The sequence below is a fragment of the Aquarana catesbeiana genome, linkage group LG01 (assembly GCF_042186555.1).
Source record: "Aquarana catesbeiana isolate 2022-GZ linkage group LG01, ASM4218655v1, whole genome shotgun sequence".
In the NCBI taxonomy this organism is placed as follows: domain Eukaryota; kingdom Metazoa; phylum Chordata; class Amphibia; order Anura; family Ranidae; genus Aquarana; species Aquarana catesbeiana.
In genome coordinates, this window is record NC_133324.1 from 175,956,134 (window position 1) to 175,972,044 (window position 15,911).

A 15,911-nucleotide genomic window follows, 5' to 3' on the forward strand; every position below is an offset into this window, starting at 1 on the left:
ACTGATGTGGCACTGATGGCATGTGACACTGATAACAGATGGCACTAATACGTGGCACTGATGACACATGGCACTTATACGTGGCACTGGGGACAGTTGGCACTGATAGATGGCACTGGGGACAGGTGGCACTGACAGGTACTGTACATGCATATGGGTGTACTTCAAGTCTCACCAAGGCACCCCACCCCCATCCCCACAAACTACTTACCACGTATCTTGTGCTGCTTTGCATTCATTGATGTCCAGTTAGGTGTGACATCTTGGAAGATTTCTTCCCAAATCCTTGCTTTTGTAATGCGGTCACTGTACTGGCTGGATTTTTTGTCCCAAATTGCTGGCCTGGCATGCACCAGGTAATGAGGCGCTCATGTGATACATCTTTTGCCATCTCTGTCTGTCTGTCTCTCTCTCTTTATCTCTCTCTCTCTTTATCTATCTCTCCCTCATCTCTCTCTCTCTGTCTGTCTGTCTCTCTCTCTCTCCACACTAGGCTCATGGGCAGTATGTGACTTCCTTTGAGACCACTACCTGGGTCATAGGTTACTTTTTTATTGTAATATTAAAAAAAAAAAACATATTTAGGTAAAAAACGGATGTCAGTGGATCGGATCTAAATCGGATCATCCGCTGACATCAGTTTTACGTCCGTTCCGTTTTTCATACGGAAGGAAAAGTAGGGTTTTCCTCCGTTATGATAAACGGATCATAGCGGAGACGGATGTCAGCAGACGTTCATCCGCTGACATCCGCTATTCCATAGGGATACATGTATGTCCGTTTTTCATCCGAAAATGGAAGGATGAAAAACGGACATACGGATCGTCCGTGTGAAAGAGCCCTAAAAGGTAACCAGCTCTGGGCCTTAGTCATCCTTCAATACACCACGCTCTATTATATAGCTGGTGGATATTTTAGCTCACTAGTACAGGAAGTTACACTTAAAAAAAAACATGATGTTAGCCTAATTCGGCTGTTTATAATTAGGGTTTGGGAGACACAGTCAGCCAAAGTTTCCTCAGGGGGAAAGTTGATTGGCTGGTTTCTATTTTCTTGGCAGACCGATACTAAGGTCTGTGTTGAGGATGTCTGCAGAGTGCTTTGCCTCCTTCCTTCATAGACACAAACACCTACGTCCACTCCTTGCAAATGTGATGTAAAATGGTCTGCGAATGATCATTTAGCAGCGATTTGCACATGCAAGGATACCTTTTTATGTTTCTAGACTGCCTTAGGATTCCTCTGCTAAATTCACAGCTTCATTAGTATCATTACAAGTTTTTTTTTGCATATCAGTGCAATGCAAACTTGCTGAATCATACTTGAGGAAAACTAACTCTAGCCACCTAGGCATAGTATGTTTTTAAAGTGGTTGTGAAAGCTGAAGGTTTACCTTTATGCATTCTATTAATAAAGGTAAACAATCTTCAGAGTGCAGCTTCCCCCTCAGCCCCCCTAATACTTATCTAAGTCTGATCTCGATCCAGAAACATGTACGAAAGCTGAGGCTCTCCCAGGTCTCTCCCTCCTCCTTGGCTGAGATGCAGGAGCCATTGGTGGGAGGTGGGAGCGGGGGGCCATGTCTTACGGACACAGAAAGCAGGCTCAGGAGCGAGCATGCACGAGTGCCCCCATAGCAAGTGGCTCGCTATGGGGGTACTCAGTAAGGGGGAGGGGCCCAGAGCATCGGTGGGGGACCTGTGAAGAAGAGAGTTGTGCAAAACCATTGCACAGAACAGGTAAGTATGACATGTTTGTAATTTTTTTAATCTCCTTTACAAACTCTTTAATCATTCTGAAAAGACAGCCACACTAGCATGAGAGAGGAAAATAAAGCATAACCACCACACAGTGGGGTATATTTACTAAAGCTGGAGAGTGCAAATTTTTGGCTTACTTCTGCAAAAAAAAACAATCAGCTTCCAGATTTTATTGTCAAAGCTTAATTGAACAAGTTGAGGTTAGAAGCTGGTTGGCTACCATGCACAGCTGCACCATATTTTCAGTGCTCCAGTTTTAGTAAATCTATCCCATGGTGACTATGAACTAAGCAAGGTTTGCATATGGAACAATTCAACAGTTACTTGTGCTACAGATCAAAAACCTTTCTGGACCATTTCTGCCAAATAGCATATACAAATACAAAGAGGAGTCATGTAAACAACTGGTATGATTTTAAATTTGTTTTAATTAGATTATTACCATTAGGGGATGACATATGAGAAGCAACATGAAAAAGAAACCTGTCTAAAGGAGCTTACAATCATAAAACAAATTTACTTAAAAATGATGGTGAAGCACTGTATTATTCTCCAATAATTATGTGTCTTTAAACATATAAAAATATTTCTTTACATCAGTCATTGCTTAAAACCATAGGTATATATATATATATATATATATATATATATATATATATATATATATATATATATATATATATATATATATATACACACAGTAGGTCAAATTTTCAAAAACATTTTTAACCATATATCATGTGACACGTGGAGTCTTTCCTGTTGCTATACGAGTCAATGAATGCACATGATATTAGCGATAAAGTTTGTCCAGTTTGTTCCCAGCTAAATAAAGTTTATTTTAATACCCATGAATGAAACTGGCCTACTGATAATGTCACGAAATGTAAAACTACTGTCCTGCAATTTGCTAAATGATACCAATCTAGGCAATTTTTGAAATGCCTTGGCTACACTAGCAAAAACTTGCAAAGTCATAGGGATTTATTTATTCTTGTATATTTTTCGAATAAACAAGTCCAAAACACAAAAAAAATAGCAGTGGTATTCATATTGAGAGAACAGTAATTCATATTTCATAAGCAGAATGGTTTAAGCTTTCTAGATATAAAGTGTAATATGGAGAACCCAGGCTCACAAGCCGAAAGCTTGTATAAGTACAGTCTTTATTGCTTTATCAAAAAGAACAAAACCAAAACAGCTTTTCTCCAGCAAAGGAAACACAAACAGTCCATCATTCTAGTATAATGAAAACAGAATAGCTCACCTCCAATATACCAGTTCCAGACTAAGTTTTGGGGTTCCCATCTGCTCCAGGGTACCACAAAGGCTGCAGGAGCTCAGCAATACAATGTCTCAGTTGCCAGACAGCTCACACTTTCTTTCAGCTGTGAACTACTGAGCTCCACCTCACTTACACATGCTGACTCCTTCCTGTTATTTTTCAAGACTCCCTTGCAGGTGGGTTAACCCTTTTCATGAACGAAGCCCCTGTAATCAGGGTTTGGGGGCTCTTTCCCACCTAAAATCTCGCTGAGCCTCCTAATTTCAGGCCTCAAATGAGGACTTACTAATCCTGAGAGAAATGTAAATTAGTCCTCTTCTACCCTGCAACCCTTAAACCTGCAACACCTCACCCTGCATAGGTCAGAACCTCTGAGTACTCAAAAACATCTTTAGAACGTAAAGGGACCACACACAAATAGTGGGGAAATCTTTCTAGAGTCCAGGACCCTTCCCTGGTGTCCAACAACTTGGGATTAAAAGTACCCTTTCAGTGTTTTCAGACACAAAACTATGTACTGGAAACCAGTCTCTTGTAAGATACAGTATGTCAAACGCTCAAATTCCACATTTCACAAAAAAAAAATAAAATAAAAATAATGAAGGGTATGGGGGACCTCTGCTGTTGGCTGGAAAGATTATCTGGCCTCAAATGATACATCCTTGAGAAGGGATGATTAAGAGGGAATATAATTATCTTGCATAAATATATAAATTATCCATACAGAAAATTCAATGGAAAAGTGCTCACTTTAAGGTCACCACTAAAGACATGAGGGCACTCCTTGCAGTGGTTTAGAAAGACTCCAACACTGGGGGAAGTGTGGCAAATTACTGCATGAAGTGACCAAGTTGGCGCACTCCACACATTGCTATATATAAATAATCTCACTGTTCAATAGGAACACCCAGAAGGTAAGAAGTGCTGAAACTGCCTGTCAGAATGAAATGAAATTAGATTTATCTGTGAAAGGAAAAAATGAGACAGCAGCAAAAGTACGGTATGTGCCCACACTCCGTATCTGCAGCAGTTTTATTCCCATCCACCCCAGATTCTCTTTATTTCATCATACGGATATGAAAATATGGAATTATTTTTATATTTTTTACAAAACATAAATGGATACTGATGCCTTTAAGAAAGAAATTTGACCACGCTAGGGGCTAATGCTAATCAGATCCCTTCATTTTTATTGTTTTTACCCGTTCTGAATTGTAGATTATGGGCCACTGTACACAGCTGCATTGTGCACCATAATCTTGTGCTGCATCCAGACACTGCCTAAACAGGAAGTGATCAGTGCCCTGGCACAAGTTTTTTTGCTTTTCTTGTCTCAATTCTGCTCTTAATTTTACCATAGCAAAGAATATTTCCCAAAGTGACCTCATTGCTGCAGTGCTCCGGACCCCAAGCCTGACATCTGGGGTCCAGAGCATCCCACAAGAAAAAGGCATTGGAGGAAATGTTCGGCTTCACCCCAAATTGGGACCTCCTGATTGGCAAGCACAAGAAGAAATCAATCTCAAATAGACCTAGTATGTTATTTGTGGACTCTTATAGGGCGTACACACGGTCGGACTTTGTTCGGACATTCCGACAACAAAATCCTAGGATTTTTTCCGACGGATGTTGGTTCAAACTTGTCTTGCATACACACAGTCACACAAAGTTGTCGGAAAATCCGATCGTTCTAAACGCGGTGACGTAAAACACGTACGTCGGGACTATAAACGGGGCAGTGGCCAATAGCTTTCATCTCTTTATTTATTCTGAGCATGCGCGGCACTTTGTCCATCGGATTTGTGTACACACGATCGGAATTTCCGACAACGGATTTTGTTGTCGGAAAATTTTATCTCCTGCTCTCCAACTTTGTGTGTCGGAAAATCCGAGGGAAAATGTCCGATGGAGCCCACACACGGTCGGAATTTCCGACAACACGCTCCGATCGGACATTTTCCATCGGAAAATCCGACCGTGTGTACGGGGCATTATGCTGGCCATACATTATACAATTTTTATAACATTTACTTTAAACTATATAGTGCAAGGGCCTGCCTGATTGCATACAAATTGAAACTGTTTAGGTTTGACCCCATATTATATGGTTTGGTAAACCTAAAGGAAAATTGTACAAGAACATTGTATAACGTATGGCCTTCCTTACAGAATGTAAGGTTCTTGATGGCTGGGCTTCACATGAATGAATTATGTAAAGCACTGTGTATTTTGATGGCCCAGTGTAAATGCATACCCACTACATGGAAGCACTTTATGGACCATTAATGCTTTTTTTATGAAGGATCATTTATTTTGTTTTGTCCATTTGCATGAGTTTTTTTCCTTCCTTTGGAATAACTGCAAGTTTCTGAAATTGCAAGGCTTATTTTTCCTTTTTTGGCTAAACTGGATTGATGTGTCTTTTTCAGCTATGTAATATTTAGCCATCTATGCGATAAAACCTTTCGATTAAAAAAAAATAGTTACATTGAAGTGGAAATAAACTGTATCTAAGCATTGTGAACAAAAACTGCTACTTAACTTTTAATAATAAAAAAAAAAAAATCCCCCATTCATTCACGTCTCCATGCTTTATTTTGTTGTGAAATCGCTTTGAAAAACACCCCCTAGCATTTCTAGCAGTGGTCATCTTGAGTAAGGGCAGATAATTCATGTAGCATTTACTTCCTGGAATCCATCTGCCCTTAGCTCAGTAATGAAGGCAGGAGGGTGTGCTTAGCTGCAAAAGCCCCTCCTCCCCCACTCCAGAGGAAAGTAAAAAAAATGCTCATGAAGACTCATGGGATGTATGACATCATTTTAGCATAAGCTATAAGCCACAGAAACCAGGAAGCAACTGAAGAAATGTAAAATAAAAGGTTAAAACAAGAAAATATAGTACACTTTTCTATTTACAAATAGAAGCATACGCAATAAAATAATTAATGCTGATTGAGAGAATTTAGCTCTGCTTTAAAAAGAGTAGTATTGAAAATACTGCATGTGGGATGATTTTTGTGGTTTTCATGAAGCTAAATCTTCTTTACAAATCCAGCGGGAAGATAGATTTGGGTTTAGTAGTTACAGTGTGATCTGTATGATTTCATAGCTCCCAAATGTCCCTGATTTCGAGGGACTGTCCCTGATTTGGAACAAAGTCCCTCTGTCCCCCTTTCCTTCCCTTTCATTTGTCCTTCATTTAGGTTTAATCTATATAGTTGTATATAAAATGCACTATTTTTCTTTTAAAAAGTGTTTCACCGTGCTAAACCTTTCATCTAATGTCTAAATTGCTGCTTTTGTAAATTTCAGAAGCCAATATAAAGGCATAGTAGTGGTAAAAAAAAAAACACTTGTGGGTTTATCTAATCATTTTTTTGTATAAGTTTCCTTCAAGGAGGCATGGCAGGGGACGTGTCCTATGCCTACATACTTTTGCTTATAGGTAGCTCCCATCTCAAAAAGTTACCATATCATTTGCCTTAATTTTTAAAGTGGTTGTTAACCCACTTTCACATGTTAATATACTCCATTTTGTTTCCTAATAGAGTGTCCCCCTGTCTCTGTGTTTTATTAAAAAAAAATCCTCCATTACCATATTTCACTGTGGCTCCCGGCACTCATGTAACCGGATGTGTCTCCTCTCTGCCCGTCTGACAGAATCAGCGGGCGGGGCTGAGGTTTCCCCGCTGACGTCAGTGGGACGCGAGGAGGAGAGAGGAGACACAGCCGGTCATGTGACCACTGGGAGCAGCCATGAGATACTGTAAAGGAGGATTTAAAAAAAAAAATAGAGACAGGGAGGAACTCTTTTAGGAAACAAAACAGATAGTATTAAAATATATTGGATATTCCTGCAGCAGGAGGGGGATGGGGCGACACTGTCACTAGGTGACACGCAGAGAGGGGAGGGGGGAGGAGGATAGAGGAGACAGACACAGGAGAGTAGGCTGCAGATGATGGAGGCATGTAAACAGACCACAATGTCAGGGATCAGCAGCCATGATTATCGTGGTCTGTTTGCATAGGGGAGGGGAGAAACTGGCAGGATCAGCCAGGTTTTTTAGATGTTACAGGGGTCCAAATTACTCAGCACAAGCACTTTGCTGTATAAAATGCTTTACCACTTCAATACGGGGCATTTGCACCCCCTTCCTGCCCAGGCCAATTTTCAGCGCTGTAACATTTTGGATGACAATTGCGCAGTCATGCAACACTGTACCTATATGACATTTTGATAATTTTTTCCACACAAATAAAGCTTTCTTTTGGTGGTATTTGATCACCTCTGCAGCTTTTAATTTTTGCGCTATAAACAAAAGAAGAGTGACAATTTTGAAAAAAACACAATATTTTTTACCTTTTGCTATAATATCCCAATGTTTAAAAAACAAAAACAAATTTCTTCCTCAGTTTAGGCCGATCTATATTCTTTTACATATTTTTGGTAAAAAAAAAACGCAGTAAGCGTATATCGATTGGTTTGCGCAAACGTTATAGCGCCTACAAAATAGGGGATAGATTTATGGCATTTTTATTATTATTATTTTTTTTTACTAGTAATGGCAGCGATCTGCGATTTTTGTCAGGGTTGTGATATTGCAGCGGACAGATCAGACACTTTTGACACTATTTTGGGACCATTGACATTTATAAAGCGATCAGTGCTATAAAAATGCACACTGTATAAATGTTACTGGCAGGGAAGGGTTAACACTAGGGGGCGATCAAGGGGTTAAATGTGTTACCTAGGGAGTGATTCTAACTGTGGGGGGAGGTGACCGATCAGTGTTCCTATATACACACACAGATCTACATCCCTGCTCTGTGACAAGCAATAGCGGGTGCCCGGCAGACATCGCGGCATCGGATCCTGAGTGACGCAGCGCGCACGCCCCCTAGACGGCCGGGAAGCCGAGGACGTCATATGACGGCCACCCGGGATGGCAGAGCCAGCTTGAGGCCGTCATATTACTATGCGCGGGATGGGAAGTGGTTAAAGGAGCAGGAACCATATTTTTTTTTGGGTTAACAAATGTTAACTGTTAGTGTTAATGTTAAATGTTAGTTTAATGAACTAAAAAACGTAATGAATACAGTAAAACATCAATTTATCAACTTTAGTAGCCTTAAAAATATATATCCTTTTTATGTATTATAATATGTAAGAAATTGCAGACAGACTACACTTAATTTGGAGTGTCAGTCCCTTTTTTCCAGAAAATAACCTGGTGCTCAGTTTAGAAAGACAGACAAATGCTTCATTTCCAACACAAACCTGGACTGCAACAGTGGACTTTGTGACCCCCTAGCCTGCACTCTTCTTGGTTCCTTGGTTCCTTCCCAGCTATTTCTTCTCATCGATTTTTTAACCACTTACCGCAAACTGTCATCATTGTACGTCGGTACTTTGATGTAGAATACCGGGGTTATGGCAGTGATAGCGATAGTGATAGATAACCCCTGCATTTTCTAAAATGGCGGGCGGTCCTCTTTAACCACTTCTGGACCGCCGCACGCCGATATACTCCTTAACTTTGAAGAGGGATATCTAGTTATGGTAGCAGCTCGCGCGCAGAAGCGAGCGCATACGTAAGTCTTGCCCGCATATGTTGAACGGTGTTCAAACCACACACGTGAAGTATCGCCGCGATCATTAGAGTGAGAGCATTACTTCTAGCAAAAGACCTCCTCTGTAACTCAAACCTGGTAACCTGTAGAAATTTTTAAACATCGCCTATAGAGATTTCTAAGGGTCAAAGTTTGTCGGCATTCCACAAGTGGGCGCAATTTTGAAGCGTGACATGTTGGGTTTCAATTTACTCAGCGTAACATTATCTTTCACAATATAAAAAAAAAGTGTATTTTTTTCAAAAATTGCGTTTGTATGACCGTTGGGCAAATACGGTGTGACATAAAGTATTGCAACGACCGCCATTTTATTCTCTATGGTGTCTGAAAAAATATATATATAATGTTCGGGGGTTCTAAGTAATTTTCTACCAAAAAAAAAAACAGATTTTAACTTGTAAACAAGTTTAAAAATTAGGCCTGGTCCTTAAGTGGCTAAACAATATTTCTTGTGCAATCAATACCCAGCTATGATAAACATTTTGCCATAAACTATTGCTTTTCAAAAGAAAGCTTCATTTGAAGATTTACAATTTTAGCCTAATTTATTAAATTATCTAGCAGTAAATACAGCACTAGGCTTATTATATTATTATAGGTTAGAGTTCATTCCAATCCAATGTTTTATTAATTGATGAGCAATTGCATGCCGTGGAGGAACAACCAAACTTTGCTGGTTACCCTTGATCAAAGCTTCTACAACCTACAAAATGAAGAGAAAAAAAAAGCTGTGAGGAGTTGTCCTGTGAAAAAAATGAAATGTAAGAGCAACAGCTAGCTATTACTAACGGAGTACTTTATTAGTTGTAACCATAGAGAAATTCTATATACACTATATTACCAAAAGCATTGAATGTATTCAACCACTTTTCCAGTGGAACTGTATTTTGGCAATCTCTGCATGGCAGACACAAGAATTACAAAGGAAATATACATTTTTATGGTGAAACATAATGCTTGAAAGGAATGCTAAACTATATTATCACTGTATGAGCTGGGTGACGGTTTTGAACAGAATGGACAAAAATGTCTATTTCCATGCACAATGATGGGGCTGCGTAGGATGAAAATCTGCTCTTTCTAGACAGGAAAGGGTTAAACAGAATATTATGTAGTAACAGAGTTTACCCAAACTGGTTATAAAGCGCTGTTAGTAAAGAGAAACATTAGGGTGATTTGCAGCATCTGCGTTAAGAATAAATTCTTGCCCGAAGCAAAGCTTTGATTAAACAACTAAATGTCTCTTGGCTTTGCCGTCCAGCTATAATAATATTTTCAGTTAAAAAATAAAAAAGGTAGTGTTTTACACACTATCAAATCTCAAGAGCCAACAAAAGAATACATATCGTGCTGGAGAGGCCTGTTTGCCTTTAGAAGCATACATTTTATGATTGCTGTGGAGTAATTTCCAAAGTATAGAATCTAAACCTTGTCCCATGTGGCCTGCAATGGCTGTGATATTTCTTGCAAAACCAGCGTAATCAAAAAAGAATCAATACAAGCTGGAAATGAAATTGAACTTTACCTGTTCTCTGGTGAACCAACGAGCATCTTCTATTTCAATCTTGTCAACTGTAATATCTGTAGATATTGCGACACCCAGGCAACCAATCATGAGGGAGGAAGGCATAGGCCAAGGCTGGCAGGAAACGTACTGAACGTAGCCAACCTTCACTCCGCTCTCCTCCAGCACTTCTCTCCGAACAGCATCTTCTATTGTTTCCCCTAGAGAGAACAAATAACAATGTGCACATTTCTACACTTCAAAGTTAATTGAAAAAATCTAACATCAGTAATCACTCAGATACAAATGGCATTCACTACTCTCATAAAACGACCCTTTCAATAACTCTAGCAAATCAAGCTGGAAGTGGTGCCTTGATCTCTTGAAGAAAGCAAGGATTTCCCTTGCCACCTTTTTGAAAGGTGAATATTTATCTTCTTCATTTGTAGGACATCAATTTTATTTGCAAACGATTTACTTTAAAACGTAGATCTTAACCATGGGTTGTTGCTGTCCTAATTTTACGAATTCTTTGTTTAGAAAGAAGGTAGTATATGCTTCATAGACAAAAACAGCTAAAGACTAAGGCACATGGTACATTTATGGTGGAAAATTCGGTATATTTTCAGGTAGTACAATTTTTTTCTTGTCATTACTGTAACACCCTGTATATCAAGCAGTACAGTTAACAATCCTGCTAAATCCCCCTGTACAAATCATTAGTAAGACCCCATCTGGAATATGCAGTTCAGTTTTGGGCGCCAGTTCACAAAAAGGATATTGGGGAACTGGAGAAAGTGCAGAGAAGGACAACTGAACTGATGAGAGGCATGGAGGAGCTTTGCTACAAGGAAATATTAAAGGGACTGAATTATTTATTCTTGAGAAGAGGAGATTAAGGGGGCATATGATCAACATGTATAAATATATAAGTGGTCCATATAGTGAACTTGGTGTTGAGTTATTCATTTTACAGTCAACACAGAGGACAAAGGGGCACTGTTTACATCTAGAGGAAAAGAGATTTAATCTCCAAATACAGAAAGGTTTCTTCACAGTAAGAGCTGTGAAAATGTGGAATAGACTCCCCCAAAAGCTGATTGTGTCCAGCTCAGTAGATTGCTTTAAAAAAAGGCATGCATTACTTTCTAAATGTACATAATATAACTGGGTACCAGGGGCGTTGCTAGTGCTACAAAAGATCTGGGGCTAGAGCCCATAGCAGCGAAGTAAAGAAAGTCATACGCTAGGGCGGGCATACACATGTATATAATATACATGTGTGTGTGTGTGTATATATATATATAAATATATATATATATATATATATATATATATATATATATATATATATATATATATATACACACACATATAAAAATATTGTTACATATCTGAGTGTGGAACCCCCCTTACATCAGACTCCCCAGAGAGCCTCTTCCTTATATCAGGGTCCCCAGAGAGCCCCTTCCTTACATCAAGGGCCGTAGTAAGCCCCTTCCTTACATAAGGGTCCCCAGAGAGCCTCCCCATACATCAGGGTCTACAGAGAGCCCCCCTACATCAGGTTCCCCAGAGAGCCCCCCTTACATCAGGGTCCCCAGACAGCCCCCCTCTTACATTAGGGTCCCCAGAGAGCCCCCCTCTTACATTAGGGTCCCCAGAGAGCCCCCCTTACATTAGGGTCCCCAGAGAGCCCCCCTTACATTAGGGTCCCCATAAAGCCTCCCCACACATGAGGGTCCCAAGAGAGCCTGCCCATACATCAGGGTGCCCAGAGAGCTCCCCATACATCAGGATCCCCAGAGAGCCTCCTCAGAAAGTCCCTTCCTTATATCAGGGTCCCCAGAAAGCCACTTTCTTACATCAAGGTCCCCAGAGAGCCACTTCCTTACATCAGGGTCCCCAGAGAGCCACTTCCTTACATCAGGGTCCCCAGAGAGCCACTTCCTTACATCAGGGTCCCCAGAAAGCCACTTACTTACATCAGGGTCGCCAGAGAGCCCCTCCCTTACATCAGGGTCCCCAGAGAGCCTCTCCATACATCAGGGTCCCCAGAGAGCCCGCCCTTACATCAGGGTCCCCAGAGAGCCCGCCCTTACATCAGAGTCCCCAGAGAGCCCGCCCTTACATCAGGGTGAGAGAAAGGGGGGTGAAGGTGGGTGAGAGAGAGGGGGGTGGATGAATAGGGGTGAAAGAGAGAGACGGGGCCGTGAGGGGGGTGAGAGAGAAGGGGGGATGAGAGGGGGTAATAGAGAGAGAGGGGTGGAAAAGAGAGACTCCCTAGCCCTACCTGCAGTCCCTACAGTAGAGGCCCCTGTTTGTGTGGGTACCCACTGGACCAGCAGCGGGACGGTCCAGTCCAGAACCATGACAAGGGGCTCTTTAGGCCCCACAAGCACTAACGCAGAGGAGGAGGAAGTGGAATCCTCCTCTGCTTTGAATGCTGGGCAGGGAGGGAGTTGCGGCCGTGATATCACTGGTTGCTAAACGCTAGGCGGCTCTAGCAACCAGTGGCCAAGAGTAGAGTCAGGTGGAGGCGGGAGGAGGAGCCGGAGCCAGCGCTATCGAGGCTCAGTCCGCCCCTGTCCCCTGCATTCCGGACCAGGACATACCTGCTAATTGCAAGGAATGCATCCACCCGGTAAGAGACTCAGGGCTATGGGCCCCAGACTTGGGGCTATAGCCCCAATAGCCACCCCCTAGTGACGCCAATGCTGGGTACTAACATTTATAGGTAAAGTTGATCTGGGGAATATCTGATTGCCCCTCGGGGGATCAGGAAGGCATTTTTTCCCCTGCTACAGCAAATTGGATCATGCTTTGCTGGGGTTTTTTGCCTTCCTCTGGTTAAACTGTGGATATAGGATTGTGTATATAGGATTGTATGATTTTTATTTATTTCCCTTTTATTGGTTGAACTAGATGTCTTTTTTAAACCAGGCTAACTATGTAACTATGTAAATGATGGCAGAGTGGAGAGCAAATAGCCACACAGAGGGGTTGATTTACTAAAGCCTGTTCACTTTTCAAAGCTAATTTTCACTTATGTTGGTGAATGAGGTGAAGAATATACAATTATGTGCAAGGAAGATAACAAAAAATAGATTTTTGCTTGCACACGATTGGATTGAAGGCAGCGCAACTTCACCTTAATCACCAAGCTAGGTACATTTTTTTTTTGCAAATTTAATTTTCACTTAGCTTACCGAATGAGTGTGCTGACTTACTGATTGAGGTGAAAGTATGTGCAATTATCTAATCACGTGGGAGCAAAAAATCTATTTTTTAAAAAAAGATCTTTGCACATGATTTCACATGATTGGGTATTTTCACTTAGATTCACCACAGCCACTAAGATAAGTGAAAATTCACTCTGTAAGTGAACATGCTCTACTTCTTTAGTAAATTAACCACAGAAAGTATATTTTCAGCATAGACTGCAAACTTGCACTGAGAGAAAAGCAACAGTAAAGCACAATCACTGTGCTGCATTACTAAGATAAAAGCAGAGCATCCACATATAATAAGTCAATATGGCTGCCTCTTCACCTATACAATTAAAAACGGCAGACAAAAAATAAAACAATTTTTAAACACACTAGCACACAGTGATCACATTTTCTTTTACAACAAATGGACTGCAGGAAGTGTGTAACGGTAAAACAGTTTCAGGTTGATTTACTAAAGGCAATTTAGCTATTCACGTTGCAAAGGAATTTTTCACATTGCAGGGTATTTTTCTCTTAATTAAGAGAAGCTTTGCTTTCTCTATAGAAGAAACACAATTTTCACCACATGCTGTTGCCAAGCAGAGAAAAAGACAGGCAGAGAGAGAGACACAGGCAGAGAGAGAGAGATGCAGGCAGAGAGAGAGAGGCAGAAAGAGAGTGATACAGGCAGAAAGAGAGTGATACAGGCAGAAAGAGAGCAATACAGGCAGAGAGAAAGAGACAGCCACAGCGAAAGAGAGATAGTCAGAGACAGACACAGGCAGAGAGAAAGAGACAGGCACAGAGAGAGAGAGTGCAAGAGAGAGAGAGTGCGAGAGAGAGAGACAGGCAGAGAGAGAGAGAGAGACAGGCAGAGAAAAAGACAGGCAGAGAGAGAGAGAGACAGAGAGACAGGCAGACACACACAGGCAGAGAGAGACATTGGCAGAGAGAAAAAGACAGACACAGAGAGAGAGACAGGCAGAGAGAGAGAGAGAGAGGCAGAGAGACAGACAGAAAGAGAGGGAGACAGGCAAACACACACAGGCAGAGAGACACACTGGCAGAGAGAGACACGGGCAGAGAGAAAAAGACAGGCACAGAGAGAGAGACAGGCAGAGAGAGAGAGAGAGAGAGAGAGAGAGTGAGAGAGACATGCACAGCGAAAGAGAAAGACAGGCACAGCGAGAGAGACAGGCAGAGAGAGAGACACAGGCACAGACAGGCAGAGATAGAGACAAGCAGAGAGATGGAGAGAGACAGCGGAGAGATGGAGTAAGACAGCAGAGAGAGGGAGAGAGACAGGCAGAGAGAGAGAGACAGGCAGAGAGAAGGTGAGCAGGCAGAGAGACAGAGAGAGGCACAGACAGGCAGAGAGAGAGAGACAGCAGAGAGAGGGAGAGAGAGGCACAGAGAGAGAAAGACAGGCACCAACAGAGAGAGAGATTGGCAGAGCGCAAGAGAGAGAATCCATAGTTAAAGCACACTGCTCTCTCTTCTCACAGAGAGAGAGACAGGCAGAGAGAGAGAGAGCGCGATAGAGAGACAGGCAGAGAGAGAGAGACACAGGCACAGACAGAGAGAGAGAGATTGGCAGAGCGCGAGAGAGAGAATCCATAGTTAAAGCACACTGCTCTCTCTTCTCACAGAATGGCTGAACTAGTTAATAGTTTACATGTTTTCCCTGCATTGTGGACATTTGGGAGGGTCTCCTGAGGTTATCTCTAAAAAAGCTTCTAACCTCAACTGCTGATAACTGCTGCTAAACTCAGTATGTAAAAGTTTTTATCAGCTGTCAATTTCCAGCGTTCAGAAGAGGTTTTCAACTGCCCCGTGTACATGAGGCCTAAGCAGGCTAGTAACTGAGCCATGAGGAGGTAGAAAAGAACAGTCAAAAGACCTGCGTAACAAGGTAATTAAACTTTACAAAGATGGAAAAGGATATAAAAAACATATCCAAAGCCTTGAATATGCCAGTCAGTACTGTTTAATCACTTATTAGGAAGTGGAAAATTAGGGGCTCTTTTGATACCAAGGCAAGGTCAGGTAGATTAAGAGCAGCCACAACTGGCGGAAGAATTGCTCAGGATACAAAGAAAAACCCACAGGTAACCACAGGAGAAATACAAGCTGCTCTCCAAAAAGATGGTGTGGTTGTTTTTAAGGAGCACAATTCAATGATATTTGAACAAAAAACAGCTGCATGGTTGAGCTGCCAGAATGAAGCCTTTACTGCGCCAATGCCACAAAAAAGCCAATGAGGCATATCAAGGTGTTGACAGGCATATTGTAACCAGGCTTTTTTGTGGAACTTGTACAGTAAAGGCTTCTTTCTGGCAACTTGACCATGCTGTTCAAGTATCATCGTATCGTGCTGCCTAAAAACAACCACACCATCTTTTTCCAGAGCAGCCAGTATTTCTCCTGAGGTTACCTGTGGGTTTTTCTTTGTATCCCGAACAGTTCCTGTGGCAGTTGTGGCTGAAATCTTTCTTGATCTACCGGACCTTGGCTTGGTA

General features: G+C 41.5%; 1 protein-coding gene across 4 annotated transcripts in view; it reads right to left on the reverse strand.

Annotated features, from left to right (window-relative positions):
- Positions 1 to 3,682: 3,682 nt before the first annotated feature.
- NUDT12 (nudix hydrolase 12) overlaps positions 3,683 to 15,911 on the reverse strand; it is a 50,986-nt gene continuing 38,757 nt past the window's right edge. For all 4 annotated transcript variants that reach the window (XM_073624581.1, XM_073624579.1, XM_073624582.1 and 1 more), the window contains 2 exons: positions 10,202 to 10,401; positions 3,683 to 9,379 (listed from right to left, as the gene is read on the reverse strand). In XM_073624581.1, coding sequence (XP_073480682.1) covers positions 9,269 to 9,379; positions 10,202 to 10,401 — 311 coding nt within the window. In that variant the 3' untranslated portion in view covers positions 3,683 to 9,268. The remainder of the gene's footprint in view (positions 9,380 to 10,201; positions 10,402 to 15,911) is intronic.